The sequence below is a fragment of the Caloenas nicobarica genome, chromosome Z (genome assembly GCF_036013445.1).
Source record: "Caloenas nicobarica isolate bCalNic1 chromosome Z, bCalNic1.hap1, whole genome shotgun sequence".
Classification (NCBI taxonomy): domain Eukaryota; kingdom Metazoa; phylum Chordata; class Aves; order Columbiformes; family Columbidae; genus Caloenas; species Caloenas nicobarica.
In genome coordinates, this window is record NC_088284.1 from 92595610 (window position 1) to 92619539 (window position 23930).

The following is a 23930-nucleotide window of genomic DNA, read 5'->3' on the forward strand; positions in this document are numbered from 1 at the left end:
AACCAGAAGAGTATTTTTTTAAGTCATGCATCTGATTCTTGTGACACTTAAATTGTATCATCATTTATTTTATTGATTTCAGTATTGAATTTTAGCATGATGTACCCTATTGTGACAAACTGGTTTATTTTCCCAAGCAAATCAATGTTAGAGGAATAAGGTTAAGAATGGTTGGTGGCAGTAATGGTATTCTCTGCTATGATTTCTGAATTGTAAGGCAGTCATTCTTCAGTTGTGTACTGTTTCCTTTTACATTTGAGATGTTAAAATATCACTCTTAAACATTTTAGACCAGAAATCAAGTTTCTGAAATGTTGACGTTTTTAAGGAAACGTTTTTTTTCCTTGCTACCCAACACACAGCTTTTGAAGAAATGGTTTCAATAGGAAAAAGTTTCAGGTAAATAAACTTTCTGAAGAAGTGTGCTTCAGGTTTGGTGTTTCTGAGTATAATTTTCCTGAAAAGATAAGCTGCTTTTGTGTGATGACTCGTAGTTCAAGGTTTCTCTTTGGTCAGCTTTTTTCCACTGAGATATGAATCTGTCCATTCCACTCAATGAATCTGTCAACAGTATAACAACAGGTTGTATTGTGCGTGGCAATAACTTTGTATTTCTTTATTTAGGCATAATACAACCTCCTAGTGTTGTATCAGTAATTTTTCTTACTGCTTTAAAAATATTTTTTAATATGGGAGACTTGTTATCTATCTGTGAGACTTCTCTAATGTTTGTGTTTTCATTTGGACAGCCATGGATCTGAATTGAAGATAACTAGTTTTCAGTGGAACTCCTCAGACTGTAGTTATATTAATAACCATATACTTGTATGTAAAGTAGGTTGTGGGAGGGCAGTATTCGGTGTTGTGCATATTGAACCACCAGCCTCTTCACTACAGAAGTCCAAAAAAAATCCGGAAATGTTTGGGTGCATTTGTAGGTTTCAAAGCTAAGAAGGCAGCCTACAAAGTGTCTCTGCTGTGCAGAAGGAAATGCATTTTTGAGAATTTATTGTGCAAACACAGGAGCTGGAGGAAGGCAAGGGGAGTCACTGACTCATCCTCTGGTTGTCAGGCTTTGTGGTTCTGTTTCTGTCTGAAGGGTGGGTGGATCTGGATACCTTCTAAGAAGAGGTAAAGTGGAAAATGAGTAATAGGCGTTCTTCTACTGGTCAAAGTATCATGATTTTATTGACGTTGGGTATTCATATTACTAGGTAACACCCAAAACTCAGGAGGAGTGAACTGCGTGCAGTACTGTATGAAACAGGCAAAAATATTGTCCAGCTATCCTCTAAATAACTTGTTGTTTGTTTGTTTGTTTTTTTCTCAAGATGTGTCTGATTTGTGCTAATACACTACTAATTCCTCTAGTACTCTGTACAAACCTTCATTTTCCAAAGGTTCTTAAACATTTTACTTTTGGTGGAAGCTCCATGCTTGATGTTTGCTGTGATTAAGTTGAAGAAATGGACCACATAATGGAGCAAAATGGAAGGAGACACCTCTTTAGTCCTGTACTTAAGCTCTCTCTGGTCTGCTGTTTGCTGTCTAAAAATCTGTGACTTTGGTTCCATCATCTTTAATATCTGTCACTTGAGAAAGCTTTATTACAGCAATGCTTGTGGACAGAATGATAGATTTTGTTAGTTTTCTCTGTTTACATAACAAAGTCTTAATGAAGAATCTAAATGGGAACAATGAAAACCCGAAACTTTCCTATCTCTTGAGTATTTGAATAATTCCTTCAGTGTCCTGGTTATTCACAAATCTACTTAAAGAACTTGACTTACAAGGATTTACTGAGCACAGGATAAGTATATTTTTTCCTTCATTACAGCACAGCTGAAAGACCTTATATTTCTTCATTTACTTTAACTAGGCTGAGTAAATTCAGTCCATTCAGGAGATGGCTTCTAAGTTTTTGTGCCACTTAATAGTTGCTCTGGGCTTTTAGTTCATTAGCTTATATTTATGAATTTAATGAGAAACTTGCTATCAAAGCACAGAAAAGCACTTAATGCTTTTCACAAACTCAACCAAATTCTTCCATCTTAATTTTTCAGCTCCAGTGGGCTTTCAGATCTATTATAAATTCTTGTAAAATGAAGTGGGTTTTGTTACAGAAACTGACAAATCTCTAACTACAACTACTAGTAGGCAGTAGCATAGTACACTTAGCACTGGAGTGTAAGTTTTAATGAACTGATATTGCACAGAGGCAATACCTTTAATTTGGTGTGTGACCCTCTTATGTAGCGAAGGTTGTCATTGTGAAATAAGAACGTACTGGTAATAAATACAATTAATAATGTACATAGAACAATGGGATTAAGTACATTCCTCTAAAAAAAGAATTATTAATGAACAGAAAGTGGACAGCATAGATCTGATGACAGGAAGGTTGCATCTAACCTGAATTACTGAGTGACCTAGGAAGCTTGCTCAGAGGGATTACTGAATAATTATGTTAATATGCAATTATCACCTCATTTCTTTTGTAGTAACCTCAAGACGTAGTGTAGTGAGGGTGTTATAGCAAGTGCTGATAGTTTGCAAAAATACTGATGTTCAAGATTTTTTAGACAATAAGATTAGCTTAAGGCATTTAAATGATGATCTGTCAGCTTGAAGATAGTTCTGACCTTACACTTTTTTAATGCTTAGACTATCTGGCCACAGGCAGTCATATCTGCAGAGCTCATTATGATTTTAAAAACTGATACTTTATGAAGGAAAACAACATTAAAAAATATGTCGATTTTAAAGTACTTAATTAAATAGGCATGGAATGTAGCTTAGTTGGCTAAATAATTGGTTCCTTCTACTTCTGAATATGAAATAATTCCTATATAGTAAATAGTGTCGTGTGTAAACTAGAAATAACACTATTAACTGCACTACAGTCAGTCTAGGCCTAACTGAAATAATTGAATTGAATTTGGCCTAGCCTGTTAGATAAAGTGTGTTGCAAAGTTCTGAGCCTGGGATTGTGTACACTCGTGTAGACTTTCTGAGCATTGCCATTTTCACACTTATTATCTCCTAGATCTATTGCACTATGTGCTTAAATAAGAGCTACCTTAACTGTATAGTGCTTGCCCGGGTAGAGGATATAACAGGATATGATTTGCAGCAAATGTAAAGTATGATCTCAATGTTTAATTTTTCAAATACAATAAGTAAGGATTAATTACAATATATTTTGACAGAATTAGTAATTTGTGTATTTCTGATAAGGTATAGAGAAGATAATTTTAAAACTGTGATGGAAATATGCAAAGAATATTGCATAGCCTTCATTACATCTTAGTTGTTACAATGATTGTTTTTTCTTTTTTTTTCAAGAGGATTCGGATTTGGTAGGGTCTAAGTTTGGGTGTTGAGCTCCCTGAACGGTATGAGTGAGATGATAATGTTTCCTCAAAAATGATGGCATTATGTGGAATGTTTTCTTGCATGTGTCTAGTTACGCCTGTCATTGTTATTGCACAACTTTCTACACATGGAGTAGGTAATGTAAATGAAGTTTTGAATCTTAGCTCAGTGTCATCTCAAGACTTTAAATTACCGTAATTTTAAAAGATACTGCATATGTTTTCTTTAATACCATGCTGTTAAAACTGCAAACTTTCTTCTTGTCCTGCACATAACATAGTGATTTGTGCCACCCTGATAGCTGGAAAAAAAGTGATAATTAGCAGAAAATTATTAAAATGTAACAGCAATATTATTGATAAAAGCATTTCAGGCTTGATTCAAAGGCTGAAATCTGTAGGGACAGAAGTATTGCCATAGAAGACTTCTAGTCAGATCCATGTGGAATAGTTCACAATCTCCATAAATACACAACATGGAAAGGCGTAATGATTTAGATATTGCTCATGATAACTCTCATGAAGAGAGTCTCAGTTTAAAGGTGATCATACGATGCCCTAGCCACCTTTTGAACTTAAGCTTTAACACTAATATTTAGCGTCACTGTGGTTTTGTATGTAGAGCAACATGGTTTTGTCTTCAGCACATAAACCTGTGAGAAGTTTTCAGGAGCGTTCTGATAATGAGGGCTGCAGTCTCCAGGCAGGCAGGATATTCTCGGTTCGCCTCCCCGCTGTTCAGGGGGTACTGATGAAGTTGCTTTAAATGGGAAGCGTCTGTTCTTCCTCTAAACCCCTCACACCAGAACAGATGGATGTATCTTGGAACATGGAAGGTTTTACCCCAGAGGTGGTAACAGTGAAGCCACTCATTAACACTGAATTTACCACTTCGTTAGCAACGTTGCTTCCTGTTGATAAAAGCTAATATAGGCTCTCAAATTGACTGAGCATGCATTTGTCTACCTCTGCAGTAATAAAACGAGGGAAACACATCTTTCAGGCAAAATTGGCTTACTAAATTTCTTCTAAACATTTTTGTGAACATCTCTGCTGCCTGATACTGTATGAAGCTTACACTATTAAGCTGTAAAATTGTTGGAGCTGTCGTGCATCCTTGGAGGTTTCACTTCTTTTTATTGACTTTTGCATTACTGATTCGTAGTGCATGTTTGCACTGTCCATTTCTAACTTGTATGCGTGATGTAAAGACTCCTGCTGGGTGGTGCATTATCACCATTTTAGGGTGATAGCTTTGAATGTGATCTTATTGGAAATCTTTATTATGGTGGAAAATGACCCATCTCAAACCAGCAAAGAAATGCAAAAATCTATGAAACAAGAAGATGAGGAACTGAGGTGTCTAGTAGAACATTTGCATAAAAGTGTGTTATAGATAAATAATACAATATTTCATACACTTTAAGCATTTATTATGCATCTGACATGAGCACTGCTGTATTTCTAAATTGGCTATTTCAATGATTGAGTAGCAAGGGAAACCTTTCTTTAATTGCAAATTTTTTTCATTCTTTTTCTACTCTATATTTATAGTTTCTTTTATCTTCAAACTAGTAAATGTCATATTACGTTAAGGTTTGGTTTTTACACATTTAAAGGAGATTAAAGTATTTGCTTTGTCCTTTTGCTGTTTTGAAACAAAACAAGCACAATAACAGAATTTCCAGGAGGCTGTAGCTAGCTTTGAATTGTGTGGATAGCTATCATAATGTTGAATTGAAAAACTAATAGAAATGCTGGAGTCATTTTACAGTGTGACGTATAAAGATGAAAGTGGTGTCATTTAACCAGTTTTTTTCTCTCTTTAGGAAAAAAGGATGTCAAGCGTGGTCTTCCTTGATTTTGATGAAGGACCATTGCAGGGAGCCATGGATATTAGTTGTGAGTTATAACATCTTAATTCAAAGAGTCTAGGTAATGACTCCTTTTAACTGAGCTTGATTCAAAAATCTTAATTAGTAACTGAAACTAAGTATCCAAAGGCAGGAATCAAATCCCTCAAAAGATCAAAGTGAATAGTACTCTTTAAGGGTAAAATATATGATTTCTGTAAAATATAGATAGATGTTTCCAGCTCCTAGATGGGTGTTTTAATGTCTTATGCTTACTGTGTTCTGAGGACCCATATGAGAGGTAAATGCCAGGGTAGACTTAAGTTCACGTTCCTATTTATTACGCACTGATTTTCACGTGTAGGTAACTTCTTTGTGCTCATTAAACATCGGGTAGATGATTTTGTATATGAATGAAAGTCACTTGTGGAAAGACACATTTATGTACACAAGGCCTTCCAGAGGGAATGAATATGTGGTAGTTCCCTGTGCTAGTAGGTACTATTATTGTCATGCTCTGGATTCAACATGGTGATTTCCTCTGGTAGGTAAATCCTAATTAAATGTTTGCTTCTAATTGTGGGGTTTTTTCCATCTTTGAGAAGATGCTATTTTATTTGCTTATCATTTAAAATGGTGGTATAACATAAGAAGGATCTTATTTATTTATTTATTTTAAAACAAGTAGAATCCTTTTGTAAGAAGGGGATGGGAAGATATTTAATTTCTTCAGTGACTTTGATCCTTTTGTATGTTTCTATCAGTAATCAGATGTTCAAAATCAGCTTAGTTGTGTTTTCTCCTTTAATACCAAAGTAAACATTTCTGCAGGCTTCTGTGCAGCATCATGCCAGTTGTATGCAAGCACTTTGAAAAAAGTAATATTATTTTCGTTTCCTAGGTGCTAAAGGGAAGTATGGTTTAAAAAACAAAAACAAAATCACAAAACAATCAACCCCCCCCCCCCCCAACACTGAAATAAGTAGCAGATGTCTGGGTAGTCTTTACTTCTAGAAAACAACTAAAGATAAACTGTGTTCTGTGTTTATGTTAATGTACATGTAGAATGTATTTGCACAGTTTTTTACAATCTCATTTCCCCCATCTTGCTTGCCTGCAGGTGTTCAGCCTTTTTTGAACTGGGATATTGGGCAGTGACTGGTTTGCTGTAGGGTTATTAATATAGCATAGCAAAAAAAGTATATATATTTTAATTGCTTCATTGATTAATTTTAAACTTGTCTTGAATATCCTAGATAAGAAAATACGTTTTTAACAAATTCAAACCATATTTTTAGATCATAGTTCGGAGAAGGGTGATCCTGAAGAAAACTGTGAATTAAATTTGCCATTATTTATGTGATTGCCTGATTCTTTTATTGTTTTGTTTTTTGTTTTTGTTGGGTTTTTTAGTATAAACGTACTTAATGGACAGACCAGCAATATGGATGATTTAGAGATAAATACTGAAGTCATTGGTGCTAAAGAAGAAGAAGAAATCCTGTGTGATGATAATTTCATCTCTGAGGAAGAAGGTGGCATTCCTAAACCACAAGAGAGCGACACGTCATTTCAGAAGAACAATACATTGATTCTGCCTGAGGAGCTATCAAGGGACAGAACTGAAAAAGCCTTAAGTGGAGGCCAGACTTCTCTATTTATACACACTGGTGCTCCTGCTGTTTCTAGTGAAAACTTTATCTTGTCTAGAGGAACTGCTGTTAATGGACCAGTTTCACACTCCACCTCAACTAAGACTTCCATTATGAATAAAGGCAGTGTTTCATTAACCACTGGACAGCCTGTAGGTCATCACACAGATTCCTGCTCAGCTTTGACAGTGGTTCATGATCTTCAGCTGCCTGCAAAGAGTACAACACAGAAATCAAATCAGCACCAAGTTTTATTTTTGTTACCTGATGTAGCACATGCTAAGAACCTGACTCATTCCATTAAAAATCTACCTACCTCTGCTTCAATTGGTTGTGATTCACAGAAATCAGTAGGAAATAGTGTAGATAGCACTTTAGTAGGACAAGTAGAAGTTTGTGAGGATGATAAAAATTTACTAGTAAAAGATGATTGTGTTGATACATTAACAGGCGTTTCCTCAGGTACAGGTGACTTTGGATCGGGATGTGATCCCAGCTGGGATCCACAAAAAGAGTTTATACAGTTTCTTATGACAAATGAAGAAACAATAGAGAAGTCTCCCATCCACTGTAAAGTAGGCTTAGAAAAAAAGCGAAAAAGGAAAATGGATGTTAGTAAAATAACACGCTATACTGAAGACTGTTTTGGTGATACCAGTTGTATTCCTAGTAAATCAAAACTATTAAATGTTGACTTCTTAGACCAGAATGAGGAGCTACAAATAATAGAACCACATAAATATTCATTGAGTAAAGTAAAGCCTGAATCCACAGATGAAGAGCTGGAAGCTGTTGATGCCATCCAGCAGCTCATTTATAGTCCCACTAGTAACTGTGCAGAAGATACTTCTCCTGTTCACACTGGCACTTTTTTTTCCAGTACTTTAAAAAATAAATGTGAACAGAATGATTCTGAACCACCGTCTACTTTCAGTACTGATGAACCATCATTTTATCCCTGTACAAAGTGCAATGTGAATTTTAGGGAGAAAAAGCATCTGCATAGGCATATGATGTACCATTTAGATGGGAACAGTCATTTCCGACATCTCAATGTCCCCAGGCCCTATGCATGTAGAGAATGTGGAAGGACATTTCGAGATCGTAATTCACTTCTTAAACATATGATAATTCACCAGGAAAGAAGGCAGAAACTGATGGAAGAAATCCGTGAGCTGAAGGAACTTCAGGATGAGGGTAGGAGTGCACGGTTACAGTGCCCACAGTGTGTATTTGGTACCAATTGTCCCAAAACGTTTGTGCAGCATGCAAAGACCCATGAAAAAGATAAAAGATACTATTGCTGTGAGGAATGCAATTTCATGGCTGTGACAGAAAATGAACTGGAATGCCATCGAGGAATTGCTCATGGAGCAGTAGTCAAATGCTCAATTATCGGTAGCGACATGTCCCAGAGGAAAACACAGAAAAAGGCATCCTTGAAAGATCCATATTTAGGATCCTCAAAAAAGTCATCAGCGTATATGTGTAAGATGTGCCCATTTACTACTTCAGCTAGAAGCATTTTAAAAAAACACATGGAGTATTTGCATCCAGCATCATGCATTGAACCCTTTGGTAGCCATCTTAGACTAGAAAAAAGAAAAGGCAGCATAATAGAAGAATCTTTAGATTTCGGTAGCAGGACAAAACAGTTGATCAAACAATCTTCTACTTTTCCAAAGAACTCTGTTTTAAAACAGGATGTAAAAAGATCATTTGGCGCCACTTCACAGTCCAGTAACTTCGCAAAACTTCACAAGAGACCCTACAGGATACAGAAGGCTCGGAAAAGCGTTTCACAGTCATCTGTAAGTGTGTGCAATCTAAATTCTACAAACAAGACCCTTTTAACTAGAAATAGCTTTGAGCAGAAACCTAATTGTTTTCATCAAGCAGCAAAGCAGAAAGCTAGGGTGAAAACAAGCAGTAATTATTTATATAGACACAAATATGAAAACTACAGAATGATTAAAAAATCTAGTGACTCTTATCCTTTGCATTTAAAAAAGGAAGAGGTTGACTCTCTCTCTTCTTTACATTTATTTTCTTCATCAAGTAGCCCCTGTAATGATTGTTTTGTCATGGATCCAAGTAATCTTGATTGCAAAAGGGCAGAAGGCTGTAAAGATTGTAGGCATGTAGCTGTAAAAAGAGTGGTTAAAGAATCCAAGACGAAAGGCTCTGTTAGAGGAGATTATTTGGATTGTTATCCAGATTTTCTGCATAAAATGACTGTTGTTGTTTTACAGAAACTTAACTCCGCTGAAAAAAAAGACAGCTATGAAACGGAGGATGAAAGTTCATGGGATAATGTTGAACTATGTGATTACACTACACAGTCTCTGGAGGATGAATCTTACAGTGATATTAATCAGGAGCATGTAAACCTATTCCCCATATTCAAAGGTAAAATGGAAGATCATGAAGCTGGTGATAAATCGGCACTTGGTTATGAGCAGAATGATGGCTTTTATTTTGAGTATTATGAAGATGCTGAGGGTGGTAACTTCCTGCATGATTTGCATGATCCTCAGAATTTAGAAAATGTGGGATCAGCATTGCCAAAGCATAATTCAGTTTTCCATTGGAATGATTTGTCGCTTGAAAAGAAGTCCTGCCCATACTGTCCAGCAACCTTTGAAACAGGTGTTGGATTGTCTAATCATGTCAGAGGACATCTTCACAGAGCTGGACTCAGCTATGAAGCTCGTCACGTTGTTTCACCAGAACAGATAGCAACAAGTGACAAAATGCAACACTTTAAAAGAACTGGAACAGGAACTCCTGTTAAACGTGTTAGAAAAGGTAAGGTTTGTTTTCTTTTTGTAAATTTGTTTATAAAGGGGACAGAGGGATTTATTGAGCGCTAAACAAGACTTGCTTTATCTTGTTGCCAAGCCTCTCTTTTTGTCCTTGTGATTTGCTATTGTAGTGTTTAACTGCATATAATTGTCAAAAAACATGAAAATTGTTTTCTTTGTAGCGATTGAGAAATCTGAAACTTCCTCTGAGCATACGTGTCAGCTCTGTGGAGGCTGGTTTGATACTAAAATTGGATTGTCTAATCATGTGCGAGGACACCTGAAGAGACTTGGCAAAACCAAGTGGGACGCACACAAGTCTCCGATCTGCGTTCTGAATGAGATGATGCAAAATGAAGAGAAGTATGAAAAAATCCTAAAGGCTTTGAACAGTCGCCGCATTATTCCCAGACCGTTTGTCGCTCAGAAATATGCATCAAATGATGACTTTTTATCTCAGAATGTTATACCTCTTGAAGCATACCATAATGGCCTAAAGACTGAAGATACATCTGTGTCTGCATCAGAGGAAGAAGGGCTGAGTTTCCTAAATGAATGTGATGAAACAAAAGCAGTACTACATGATGGGAAAAAAAATCAGTCACTTACACTGATAGAACTCCTGAAAAATAAGAGGTTAGGAGAAGAAAGGAATCCTAATATCTCTCCTCAAAAGATTCATAATCAAACTGCAAGAAAGAGGTTTGTTCAGAAATGTGTTCTTCCACTTAATGAAGACAGTCCATTGATGTACCAGCCACAAAAAATGGACTTGACTATGCAGTCAGGTAAGAAGATGTTTCTAGCTGTCTTGACAACATTTCCAAATAATCCTTTAATTCATAGAAAATGTACAAATGCAGAGTATTTTATTCGGGATTCTATTCACTTCTTGTTTCATTTCCAGAGGACGCTGACTGCGAGAGGTAGCACAGCAATTTTTTTCTGACACGTTTTTCCTAAAGTGAAAGCACCCCTCAGCAGCACTGAGGGGTTTTTGCATGGCACATAATTTCTGTTCTGCATATGGCTGGGCCTACAAATTCAAAGCAGACACAAAATGAGCCTCAGTAAGGAAGAAGACACATCCTGCAGTAACAAGTTGAAGTGTCCAGGCATATTTGGTAGACTAACAGTTCTGAAATGTTTGGGCTTGTAACCCTGTTTCTGGGAATTAAAACAGCTGATTTGGGAACTACTTCATTTAAATCTTTGAGATTTGTGCAAAGCAGCATTTGCTCAAGCTAACAGAACTGTTGATACCGTTATAAATGCATAATATTCCAAATTGGTGCATCACTGTCAACTAATTTTGGTGGTTTTAGGCAAACGTACTCTTACAACATGGATTAATTCTTGTTTGTTTCAAAACTGCGGCTGCTGTGAGAACCTGATGCTTGCGTAGGGCCCGTCTGTCCTGAGCGTAGACCTGTGCTGGTTCAAGCTTTGTTGGAATACAGTTGTAGCCAGCAGGTTTCTGATGCACAGCCCTTGACCAATGCAGGCAGTGCTTGCCACTCGCTGAGGATTGTGCTAATGAAACAGTTCTATAATCAACTTCCTAGATACTCTGTATACTAATAGAGCAAGGGTTTAGAGTGTTATTTTTAACCTATTTGTCACATAAGAGTTATTTCTAGTCTTGGGCAATTCTTACAACATCCTTTTTAATGTGTATGTAGAGTTTGCATTTACCCATTTCTTGTTTGGAAACCACCTTATAATGCCGCAGGATTGTTTAGTTTGAGGAGCAGGTTCTTGTTTTTATACCCCTGACTTTTTGGTTCTGTTGGTTTTCTTCTTATTACCCAGTGCAGGTTAGTAGAACTGCCTAGTACTTTTTCACCTATATTCTTGTCGTCTTTTAAACAAATAAAAACAACAACAATCCAATGTGCTCAGAAGTTCTTCTAGGAGACTGCAAAAGTGTGGCAGTCAATTTCTTAACAAAGGTGACTTCTAAAATGACATAGTAGAGGTGGAACAGAATTACATTTAATGTCTTCTGGAGGTCTGTGGTTGTCCTTTAAAACAGGAGATTGCTTAATAAAGGAAGTGTGTCTTTGCCAGGCTTAAAGGTTTGAAAAACAATTCTAAAGAAATAGCTTGCCAAACCTGACACAGTGTATTGCTTTCTGCTTAATATTTACCACTGAATATTAGGTAGCACCGTTTTGTTTGTGATGAACAACCAGGTAAAAATAAACATGCTTGCATAGTACTAACAGTTACAAATGAGGCCCTATAATTATCTGTGGATGAGGTAATAGAATTTGACAACTAACGCACTGTGCCAGTTGAGTTAATAAGAAAATATTTAACATCAAGTTGAGATTCTTCTGTTTTTTCCTGAAAAGGCAAGTATTTCTAATTCTGGTTTTAGTTTTTAAAAAGGTTTTTACCAGCCAGGTGTTTTTCTTCTGTAACTTGCCTGAAAAAACAGCATGTCTTCTGTGGGCTGCTGGAGAATAGGATTCTTTATTTCCTGCAAACCGAGGCTTTACAGCTAGTAGTTTTAGCTTTTTTAATTTATTCTTCTAAGAATTTATTAGTAGAGAACTTGAAATATTAGTTGACCAAAACAATGTATCTTTGGTAAAACGAAGGGAGAAACATTATGGTGAAGTTGAGCAGAAAAGTTATAATGGTTTCTTTGTCTGGTAAGTGAGGAGTTCAGTATTGTTTCACTGTTTTCCTGTGATAAAGAGCATGTTGCTTTGTTGATCATTTATTTAGCACAAAGATTTTAGCAAAAATCTTCAAATCATTAACTTTCATGATCGATTGCGCATCTAAAGTAATGAACAGAAAATGCACTGAACAAAATGTTTTGTGTAACAGCTGTTCAGTGGTGTGTTTTACCACCTTTTTCTCTGAGCCTTCAACAGCAGCCTAATTTAGTATTGAGCTCTTCAGTAATGTGGGTAAAACATTTTTGATTATGACATTGTCAACTAGACTTTTAAAATTCTTTTTATTGGAAATGTTGCAAGCTCTGAAATTTCGTGACAGAATTGTGCTGTTCAAATTGCAGGATTGTATTGTGGGATTAGAGCTTCATATTGTGGCGGTCTATAGGAACTTGATAGCAGGTATTAAATGCAGAGTAGCCTAACAGGCTCAAGTTGCCTCCTTTCTGTTCTTTTTCAAGTAACATGGTTTGGCTTAAAGCACTACATGGAAAACTAATAACGATTAACTTGGATCCTTCTGATATACAAAACAATTGCGTCAATGCAGTGAATATATTTTAAACCATCTTTATTGCAGAAAACTTTTTACAACGCTTTGAGAATTTCATTTTTTGAAGAGAGAACTGGATTATAGTTTTCTTTTGAATGATAGGTATGCCTGTGAAGCTTAGAACGTGTGTGCATTGCAATACGACGTTTACAAGTGCTGTTAGCCTGTCCAACCACTTACGCGCTTATGCACGAAAGAAGAGTGCTGGACTTTTGACTGGGACAGGTATGTTTTGTTACAGATGTAAAAGCAAGTCTGTCTATGATACATTTTCCTCATCAGACTGGACAAAAGCACATGTTAATTCAAAATAATTTTGAGGCTTCTGCTGGTAAACAATGTATTTGCCATAAAACTTCAGCAACTTTTAAGAAAAGGTATGTTGCTGTTGTCCACTCTCATGTCCGATTTTCATTCTTACTCATTTATTATGGATCAAACACTTAAGGTATGTAAGCAGAACTAAGAGATGATTGCTTAAATTCATTCTCCTACAATATCACGACTTCCAAAACAGCTAGTTGGCCTTCTAATGAAATGTTTAAAAATACCTCAAAAATGAGATAGGGGAAAAAAACCAAAACCAAACCAGACAAAAAAGCAATTTCTACAGTCTAGTACATTCAGTTACTAAAAATACTGAACTTAAAATAGGAAAATCAAGTAATTTTGCAGTTTGTGTATTTCTAACAACATATCATATGTAGTTGGTTTCATTTCTTGTTTGGCTCACAACCCAAAAACTATCTGGTCTGACATGGAGTGAGTGTAGTACAGCATTTGGCACTGCTATTAATGTTTTTTTATTAAAACATACTTCATTTTTAAATTCCTCTAATATTCTATATTTTGACTAATTTCCAGAGACCTGCTTGGCTGTAGGCAATTTCTGAGTTTACTTGGATTATTGCTGAGACTAGTGGGACTTTGTATGATCAACAGCAAATTGAGAAGCAGATATGGAATATAGTGAGGAAAATTTGGAAATACAAAGTCTGGAATATTCTGTGATTAAGAAGGGCAACTGTCAGTTTTCTGTGTCAACAAGCACAGACTTTGACACAATACTTTGGAAAATCCTTTTCTTGACTGCAGATATAACTCATTATGCTAAGAATGACAAACTGAGTTTCAGGTTTTCTCAGCAGAAGGCTAAAAGAAATACTTTTACAAACTGGGCCTGTGGCTGCCAGGTCTTACATTATACTAAGTTAATGCTGAAACAAAGTAGATTTAGAAGGAAGTCAGCAGATGCAGTAATATCCAATGTGTAGGAGTGTATGCCTTTAGCTAGTGATTCTGAAAGTTTTCATATTTATTCAGTAGAAATATGAGGATAGTGGACTTCATTTATCACTGGTATGGTTTGATATTAGCCTTGTGGTAAGTTACTTTGTGTATATACCTACCTACGGGTGAAATATTTTTCAATAGTTATATATTTAAATTGCACGTTGAAATCTTAGCAATAATTCATTAGAAGAGACACTGGCGAACAGGATACTTAGTACACAGAGGTTCGATCCTAGACAAGCTCCTTGCACCTCAGCTTAACCTTTTACTAAATGGGAAAAGCGAAGGTAGCTTGTTATGGTGCCTTCAGGTATTTTTGTTTGTTTTCTTTAAGAAATGTATTTTGCTAGGGAAGTAGTAGCATACTCATCAGAACAGTTGCCACTTTCTTGAAAAGAACTGAAAGAAAACTCCCGAGTCTTGTGTCATTGGACCTCGATGTTTGTTTAAAATTAAGTTAGAAACAAACTGTTGTTAAAAACAAAGCTTAAAAAAAATAGAAACAAAGCCTTTAAAAAAAGAAATCTTTTGATCTCAGCAGCTGGAGCTGAGCCAGATAAATAGCCTGTACCATGTGGATAAAGGCCTTTCATTGAAACTTATGACTTAGAGACACTTAAGTTCAGGCTATAACATTGTGCAACCAATATATGTTTCTATTAACTTAGTCATTACCATTAAAACTGTTGTAACTTTGTGAAGGCTGTAAACTTCGCTCGTTGACTTTTCATTCGAGCACGCTCAATGCAGGCAAGGCTCATAGACCAGAAAATATGCTTCTAAACAGTGTTTTTATTTGATATTCCACTTCATATTGTAAGGTTTGTGAAGAGAATTATTTTAATGCAAGATTTCACTAGAACACACTAGTTTAAAACTTTGCCATGAGTGTCGTTTTTGGGGACATCTCAGTTTTTCTTATTAAAAAGTGGTTGCAGTTGAGAGTGGTTTTGAGATGTCTTCAGTTTGACTGTAGCCTGGAACTTGTATGGAGACAGTGAGGATATATTTATACAGGTTCTCCCTGTTTTCATGAAGCCTTTTTCACATCTTCTAAAGTAAACATAACTACCAAAAAGAAATCACGTTGGTTGAATATTTACCTCAGTTTCTTTCCGTAATTAAATAGTTGTATGTAAACACAAATGTTGTAATTATTTTATTTGGCTATTGTTATGGGAGCTATCTAGGCATTACTGTTTAGTAAGAGACATATAGTAATCTCTGCATGTCACCGAAGCGAGATCTTCCCTAGCGCTACATTAGCTTACATAGTATTCTTCTACTCAGTTTTTCAGTTTGTCTGCATATGTTTTTGATATTGACTATTATCATGTTGCTTTTCTAGCAGATGCCCTCCTTCTTCAGAGTCAGTAATTCGGTCACATGTAGTTAATCCTACCCCTTTTTTCTTTTTCTTTTTCTTTTTTTTTTTTTTGCAAATGCAACTTGTCAGTTTTAACGGTATAATAGACACAGTTAAGTGTAGTGGTAAATTTTGAGAATAGACTCAAGAAAAACATCTAGAAGTGGAACTTTTTAGGCTGTTGGCTGTTCAAGGTTAGTGTTTATTAAACTTAATTTGTGCCTATAGTTATGCAGTATGGATCCACTTTATAGCAAATGCCTTTCTAGGTTCATTTGGTAGCTACTTGCTTTTGTCTTAGTGCTTGCATGGTGGTCTTCAGATGTCTGACTGGAACTTTTTTTTTTTTTTTGCTATGCAGCCCGGTTTCGAACAACGTAATGATTTAATCGCTCATCTTGAGTAGATGCTAATTTCTTTTTATAACTGATGATAAATATTTTTTGATGAATAGTAGCACATTAGTGTTTCTCAGAGCATGTGGCAAACTTGCTTCTTTCTTCTGATTGTCTTCAGAGCATTGGACAGAACTGTGCAAAATCTTCAAAATCTCACTCTTCTTGGTACAGTTGTATATCCTGCTTCCTTCCTTTATTTGTCCCTCCAGTGTCTCTTGATTCTCTCTTGCACCCTGGCTTTTCACTTCTTCTCTTTGTTGAGTCTTTTCACATACTCCTATCTCTTCTTACTGGCTGTCATCTTCTGCCAGTTGCCGCTCTCTTCTTTCATCTTTGCTTCTGTAGATGGAGACTGCTTTTTTGGAAGTTTGGGACAGAAAAATAAAATAAGGAGCAAGGTGTCTGAGCTGTTGAGCCCGTGGTATGACTGAGGTAGCAGTTCATGCAGCCACTACACTTCCAAATAATTTTTCATATTGCTTTGTCAAAATTGTAGCTTCGGGAAGTTCACTGTGGAAGCATATGCAGCTCCAGCAGAAATCTGAGATCCACTGGCCTCGCGTGTCTTTATTCTGTGTTGTTACAGTTATAACCAGTCAACTGGCACAATGAGTTAATTTTTAGTATCCTATAAAATCCTTCAGGGAGCAAATTACTGGAGGAATTGTTTTAATGCATTTTACTGTTCAATAATGATGAGGATAGATAGGAAGTGATTGAATTTGAAAAACTAGTGAATAAATATACATGAAAGGTAATTCATTGTTTTTTACTTTTTAATTTGCAGTGGTTTTAAATGGCTAATTAGATGCTTTTTATGCATGCAGTTATTCAGCTTGTGTTAGCTTACATACACTATGACAAAAGTAATGAAGTCCGAATAAAGACCCAGCTTCAGTCTTCCTGAAATGAGAAGTGTTCCATGTTGGGAGACATGGAGAAGTGAAGCTTGCAAATTACCATCGATGCGCTTAATTTTGAACCTCAGACCAAATGTCATGGCATCTGATTGTGACTTTCTAATTCATGTTGTCTTAGGCATTCTTATTTTAGCCTCCTATCTCCATCTGCTTGTAGTCTTTCTTGTTAAGTGGTCACAGAGGTAAAGTAAGTTTTTGTATGCCGCCTTTTTATCTCATATGTATTTTTCTAAATAGTATGCTCTGAAATTGAGTCCCTCAAGAAGATTCCTCCAAAGTTTGATTGTCTTTTGTTTTAAGTGGGTTGTTTCTCTGTCTCTGTCATGCTGTATCAGAGAGGTTTGTTGAAGTGATGTAACTGGTTGTTTAAAAAAGGGTTTTGGAGTAGCAACTAGGAAACACCAGGTGGCCAAACTTGCAGGTAGGAGGCTTCTTCCAAGAAGAATTTGGCCTTTATGGAGAATGAAGGATGATAGTTTGGGAGCCGTGATAGCCACAAAGGAGGCATTAATGGTAGGTGGTTCCTGCCTGTCTCTGACAATTTGCTGCAATTTCCATGGAGCTTACTACAGCTAATTATCCTTGGTCTCTTCCCAAAAGTGCTAAAAATGTACTTTCTGAAGCTGTCGTGCTTTGTTACAGTAAAGGCATGGGAAGAACAATAACTGAGTTTTGGTCAGAACAGGGCTATCCTTTCGTGTGGGTGAGGAAATGATGTGACTGATGATACTTGTAAGCATCATATCAACAGAGTACTTCGGTGTGTGCATGTGACTTCATTTAAACTTTTACTCTCTGGATAGACAAAATGAAATTAATGTGGCAGTTACTGGTACACATCTCTGGTAACTGGTGTTGGAATTACGATTTTCAGTCAGCTTTACCCAGATTTTGCTGTTTCTCCACTTATTTTCCTGCTTCATTGGAGTAACTTCAAAATGTGCTTGTGCTTCTTTGTACCCTCTAAAATGTAAAGGAATATGTTCACTATGTCGAAAGACAAAGGGAACAAAAAATGTCCCTCTCAGAACACAAGTTTAGTATTCTTAGTATTTTTCATCTTTTGTAACAGCTTCTTGATTGGGCAAATCTACTTCCAATCTTAGCTAAGTTACTCTGAGAAATTTTTTTCTCGATGTCTTTTACTGTGTTTTCTGTTCTTTGTTTTGTGATTTCTCTCTCTAAAGCCTCCATTGTAAATGGCTCAGAGAAGATGCCAGTTCCTTTGTTTTCCTTGTTTTCTCATTGTTCTTGGAAAAGGTACTTTTCAAGGAAGTGGAAACTACCACTCCTGGTACATTACAGCAGTGGCTGTCTGTGTTGCAGTCTATTTGATTGCTCTTAGATTACACACACAACACCATTAGGTTTGCAGAAGACCAATTCAAGTCTAGTAAGAAAGTGAAAGCTCTCTGAAATGCTTGGCATGTATGTGAGTGGAATCAAATTTCTCGACTGGAATACGTGTCTGAAATTTGCCAACGTGAAGGAAATAGGCTAGTTCTTGTTTCAAATGCATGTGGGCTTCTCTAGAAGGGGCCTGCTGTCTACTGCTTTTTTTTTTCCACTCATATCAATTGACATCAACTAACTGACATCAGATGCAGCTCATGGATGTGTTTGCATTCAGATAATACCGGCTTGTTTCCCTTCTTCCCATCATGTTCTGCAAAATTGGCAATGGCAAAGCTTTTGCTGTAATAACTGCTTCAGATAAGTCTCCCCTCATGCAAATATTTCTCTTCAGAGAATGGGTGTCTGGGTTTCAGTGTTTTATCTGCTTACATTTCTGGTGAAGTTGTTACTGATGTTGTGGTAATGTAAAATATTTATACTACTTGGTAGTTCCTGAAAGATAGTTAACTTTTTTCTTCCTAATTATATGAAGAATATGCTTCTGATGAGAGCATAAAGCACAAAGGACCCCTTACCTATTCACTTTTCCAGAAGTTATCTTAGCCATTTCTGTCTCGCTCCCCACCTATCCGCCTTGGGTCACTGCTTTTATATCCAGACTGCTTTCATTGTTACCATCAAAAAAAAGCTGTTGAGCTTCATCTTCCTAATGATGGCTTGACCCTGGGTCTGAAGGAAGTGTCTTTAGGTCGCTATCTGCTTCTTTGATTGGTTCTCTGGTACCTTCAAACCTCAGAAATCAATTCTAATTTTTCTAGATAGTCTAGGAATCTATAAATCGGGGGATGGACCTGGGAAATGTCTGGTGCATCTACAAGTTAAAAGTTTCGCTACAAGATAAAAGCTTGAGAGGTGCTTATGTGGAGGATGTAAGAAAAATGAAGCATGGAATCAAGACCATGTGTTCTTTCAATCAGAATGTTTTGCCTCACCAGATGTCTTATGCTTCAGCATACTAAGAGGTTTATTCTTCTGGTTTATGTTACAGGAGTCAAAACTTAAACAAGTGTAACAGTTTTTCAAATGTTACTGTTAAGACGCATCAGTAGTATAGCATTATGCCTTTTTGGTATCAAGAATACCATTTGTTACTGTCTTTCAGGCTTCTGTGGGGTTTTACTGTCAGTGTCTTGTGTTTTGAAATAGCAGTGTGGCTAGGTGCACTTTCTCAGTTCAAGCAGTCCCAAACTTCCTGGTTTTTCTTGAGCTTTATCAGCTGTTTCATCATAACAATATTAACTCAGTTTAATCCCCTCATCCCCCAGCTTTGGCTGCTACTTTGAATCTCCAGGTTTTGTTAGATTCTTATGACATCTGTTTATGGGAGGTACAGACCTCAATGCTAACCGAACCCATTTGCTGGGCGTTTCCTATTCATACACGTTGGTTTCATACATAGTTTAAAATGCTTAGGCTGAATTTAAAAAGTTGCCTTGCCTTCCCTGTTGATTGTACTGATACCAGTTCTCGCTGCCAAGGATTAATACGTAATTTTTGTAAGATGCATAAGAATTCAGACAGGAGTGAGGGGGAAGCTTCATTTGAAACTTGTAGAATAAAAGGACAAACTTTTGCTTTGTGCCGAAAATAAATGGCAGGTGTTTTCAGATGAGAAATTCTTGACTGTGTTGCCTAAAAGCTACAATTTTGTGAAGTTTTAACTTGGTTGAACATAAGCAGTCTTATGATGGTACTTGAATTGAAAAACAAGTTCCAAGGTTTTGACAGTGTTTTATGCATGAAAGGGAATTTCCAGTGCTGCTTTGCTTCTGTATAATTCTGCAATAGGTTAGTAGTTGCTTACTGATGCTAAAACAACAGTTTAATGCTGAATGTCAATTATGTAGTCTGTTAAAGAGCAAGCACTGTGCTAAACTAAAAAAAATAGCTTAATGTGTTTTGCCAGTAAATTTCTTAGAGCACACTGTAATTGTTTTGGATTCACATTGTAATTAAATGTATAATAACAAGGAGGTAGATGTCTTTTCACTGCTGCTATAGGGGATGCTTACTAAATATGTTTGGTTAACTCTCATTCAAGTATCACTTTACATATGGAAATCTCTCTCTTCTTAGCTTTAGACTGTAAGCAAAAGAAGTCAAGGTCAAGATCTGGAAGCAAGAAAAAAATGCTGCCATTACCTCATAGTGCTGATGAAGTTTACATACTCAGATGCAGGTACATAGAGTTATTTTAATTGAAAGAGCACGTTCTCAAGAGCTTGCTAATTTTAGTCATAAGAAGATTTAAGATTGTATCCTGTAAATGTGTTTGTGATTAAATTGAATAGTGGGGGAGAAGCAGTTGCCTATTTTAATTAATTTGAACAAGAGGACTTGAATCAGTCAAACTCAGGTGTGAGGTTGCTGACTGTTTCTCTAGCTAAAATATCATTGTTCGTGTCTGAGTGATATTCTGTCCTTCAAAAGACACCTTATGTAAGAACAACAGATTGTTATTGCTAGTGTTAAAAATGTAAGTGTGTATGTTGTATAAACTGCAATTTTTTGTGTTCACGGTTAATGTAAATGAACTCAATTACTAAGGTTTGCTGCTAAAATTTGTAGAAACAAACTTCAAGAAAATTAAGACTTTCCACTTAATTTCATAATTTTTCAGTAGACCTAGATATATCTTGATGGAATAATTCTAATGTTTGCATAGGTTTTGTGGTCTGGTCTTTCGAGGACCTTTGTCTGTTCAAGAAGACTGGATAAAGCACTTGCAGCGACACATTGTCAACGCAAATCTTCCACGGACTGGAGCTGGCATGGTTGAAGTCACATCACTACTTAAAAAGCCTGCTTCAATTACTGAAACTTCATTTTCTTTACTGATGGCAGAAGCAGCATCATAGAACAAGGAAACATTTTAAATTTTAATTGGATGTAAATTTGAAATACTTTGTCATTTTTTAAAATAAATTGCTACACTAAATTATGTTTATAAATGCTAAAGACAGAAAAATAGAGGAAGTGGATTACAGTAACATCAAAACAAATAGAATACTTAACAGTTACAGTAAGTAGTCTTTATATTTTATATAGGGTGGAAGATGTGTTTTTAAGGTTTATTATGTTTTTGTCACTTACTGTGTTCACTATCAGTACAAGACCATTACATGTATGGCAGCCATTTTTAAATTGTTGCACATGGGTACTTAAAAGACAGATTTTAATAAAACAAAGAAACCGTGTTCTCTTCAGTGTTACCCAAATCAAGGCTCTGTTTATTCCAAAAAGAATTACATAGTAAAATAAGATATTATTATATTTTGTTTGTATGTATGTAGTGTTTTGTATAATACCAAGAACTGCTAATACAATTTACTCAACTTAGGGCATTAAATATCATGTACTTCATAGTTCAAGAGACTGTTTCATTCAAATAGGGCAGTTAGTACTATTCTATCTAGGTGTGTAAGTGTTTTTTTTAAATCACATGAGGCTTTTTGTACTAAAAAAGTGGAGGGAAACTTGTTTAAACAAATTTCTAAGAGAAATATGTACATAATACTGGAAATTTGTGGTAAGGAAATATTCTTTACTTCAGTTGCATTTCTCACTGACAATAAAGTGGTGCATCCATGCTACCTCCTACTTGTCAACAAAGATGGTATTTACCCTTATGTTTTTGTATCATAGTAGATTTCAATCCAACTTTCTTTATTACAAAGCATCTTTTGGTTAACAAGTTTGTTTCTTTATGATGATTTACTTAAAGTCTGACCTGCCTACAGAAGTTTGCCTCTACTATTTTATTTAACACTGTAGAAATGTACTAATAAGCATTGCTCACTACACGGTTAGAGTAGAGTTTTCATTTATAATTCTGTTTAAAAGACTGATCATTTTAGAAAGTTCGAACACAGATTTGAGATGTTTTTACATATGAAGAGAATGTTTACAACTTAAAATTTAGAGCTTGTTTTGGATGTGATTATATGTATGAAAACTGTAACACTATGCTCATGCTAAGGACCTACTTACAGAATTACTGAAATAAATGTGCTGTGAGGATGGAAATATGGTGCAGGTGTCTTGGTCATGATGACTTGTGTTTGTTCATTTAAACTGTCTTCAGAACATGATTTTTGTTTAAATCAAATCAGGTTCCTCTACAAATCAATTTTGTATGCAAGTAACATTTCATTTTACTCATATAGGGTAACATACTGTAGTTAAGCCAAGGATATGCATTGATATTTTCTTGATATGTAAATAAAGTTAAAAGCAGTTAAAACAAAAGGAGTATTTTGGTAGAGTATATACATACCTCACTGCCAGTGAAATTGCTTTCCTATGGTATATCTCCTTACCAGAAAAATCTCTAAATAAAAAGGTTTAAAGAAAATCTAAATGTCTATAATGTGAAGCGTTTATTTGCATTGTGTGAATTAAGTTTGTGAAATTGATTTGTCTTGCTTGAGATTAGAATCTTCTCATGATCTTAAGTAAAAGTACATTTACTTGCAATAAACTGACTTGTTCACAGACGCATTACATTTGATTGGTGGAAAATATGAATGTCTGTCTTCCTGTATGTGTGCAGTTCAGAGGCAACACATGAGGCTTTTTAACGTTCTGGTAAAAAAGGTGGGCTAAAAATACACAGCACTGCAGGACAAGAGTCCTGAGACAAGGCCATCCTAGCTGTCGAGGCTATCATTAAATTCGTGCTATTAGCTGTTTTACTGTACAAGTTGCTGCAGAGAACTTCAGCTTTATTGTCAAAATTTATTACCTTTTTTTTTTTCTTTTTTACTGGAAAATCTACATCAGTACATTTAGAGGCTGCAGAAAAAAATAGAGATTTTTAGGAAAGATAACTGGGATGTTGAAGTATATTGCAGACAAATTATGTGTATGCAGAATAACAAATTTCTAAATATGTGGATGATTGTGGGATTTTTATATACGTTGTGAAAATGGAAAATTTACAGCAATGTGTTGAGACAGAATAGAGGGAAGTGATAAAATCACCTTGTATGTTTATAATGCTTTAATAGAGTGCTTGTTTACCCTTCTCACCAAAAAGGTCCTTTGTGGCTGTTTAACAGATGAAGAAATTAAGTGCAAATTATATTTATCTTGTATTGTTAAGAATGCTTGTAAGGTGAAGCCATACTGTGCAGAATTTAGCAGTAGCAAAAAACTCTCTTAGGTTCATAATAACTAATAAAAACTACCTAATTCTATTTAGTTCATTGCGGTCCAATAGTGAGCTGCTTTGTGTAACACTGCAATGCAAGGTTGTGTCTGAAGAGCAGGGAGCTCCAAGCCGGAGTAGTTTCTGAAATGAGATGGTTCTGCAGCAGCACAGCAGTTCTCAGTGGCGGGCGTTCTGAGCTCTGTGCCCCAATGCCATCAGATCCTTGCCTATGTAGTTTGAAGTATATATAGAAGTTCTAGAACTCTTCTGACTATTAAAGTAATTGCATATATGGTTGATACAGACGGAATGATCTTTAAAAAAAAAAAAAAAATCAGTAGAGTACCCTTAAGCTTTCTTTATCTCCTAGTCCTCAAGTGGGGCTGTTGGTTTTCTTGGTTTCTGTTGTTTGGAAATACAGATCTTCTGTCACTACTTACTAGGAGATATAAATCTCCC

General features: G+C 35.9%; 1 protein-coding gene across 7 annotated transcripts in view; it reads left to right on the forward strand.

Moving 5' to 3' along the window:
• Window positions 1-22680, forward strand: part of ZNF644 (zinc finger protein 644) — a 50150-nt gene extending 27470 nt beyond the window's left edge. For 5 of the 7 annotated variants that reach the window (XM_065657551.1, XM_065657556.1, XM_065657550.1 and 2 more), the window contains 5 exons: window positions 5204-5276; window positions 6641-9687; window positions 9866-10471; window positions 20396-20498; window positions 20985-22680. In XM_065657551.1, the coding sequence (XP_065513623.1) occupies window positions 6672-9687; window positions 9866-10471; window positions 20396-20498; window positions 20985-21177 (3918 nt within the window). In that variant the 5' untranslated portion in view covers window positions 5204-5276; window positions 6641-6671 and the 3' untranslated portion in view covers window positions 21178-22680. Of the gene's footprint in view, window positions 1-5203; window positions 5310-6640; window positions 9688-9865; window positions 10472-13028; window positions 13152-20395; window positions 20499-20984 lie in introns of all 7 variants that reach the window. The other 2 variants (XM_065657557.1, XM_065657552.1) reach the window with 2 other exon arrangements.
• The last annotated feature ends 1250 nt before the right edge of the window (window positions 22681-23930 follow it).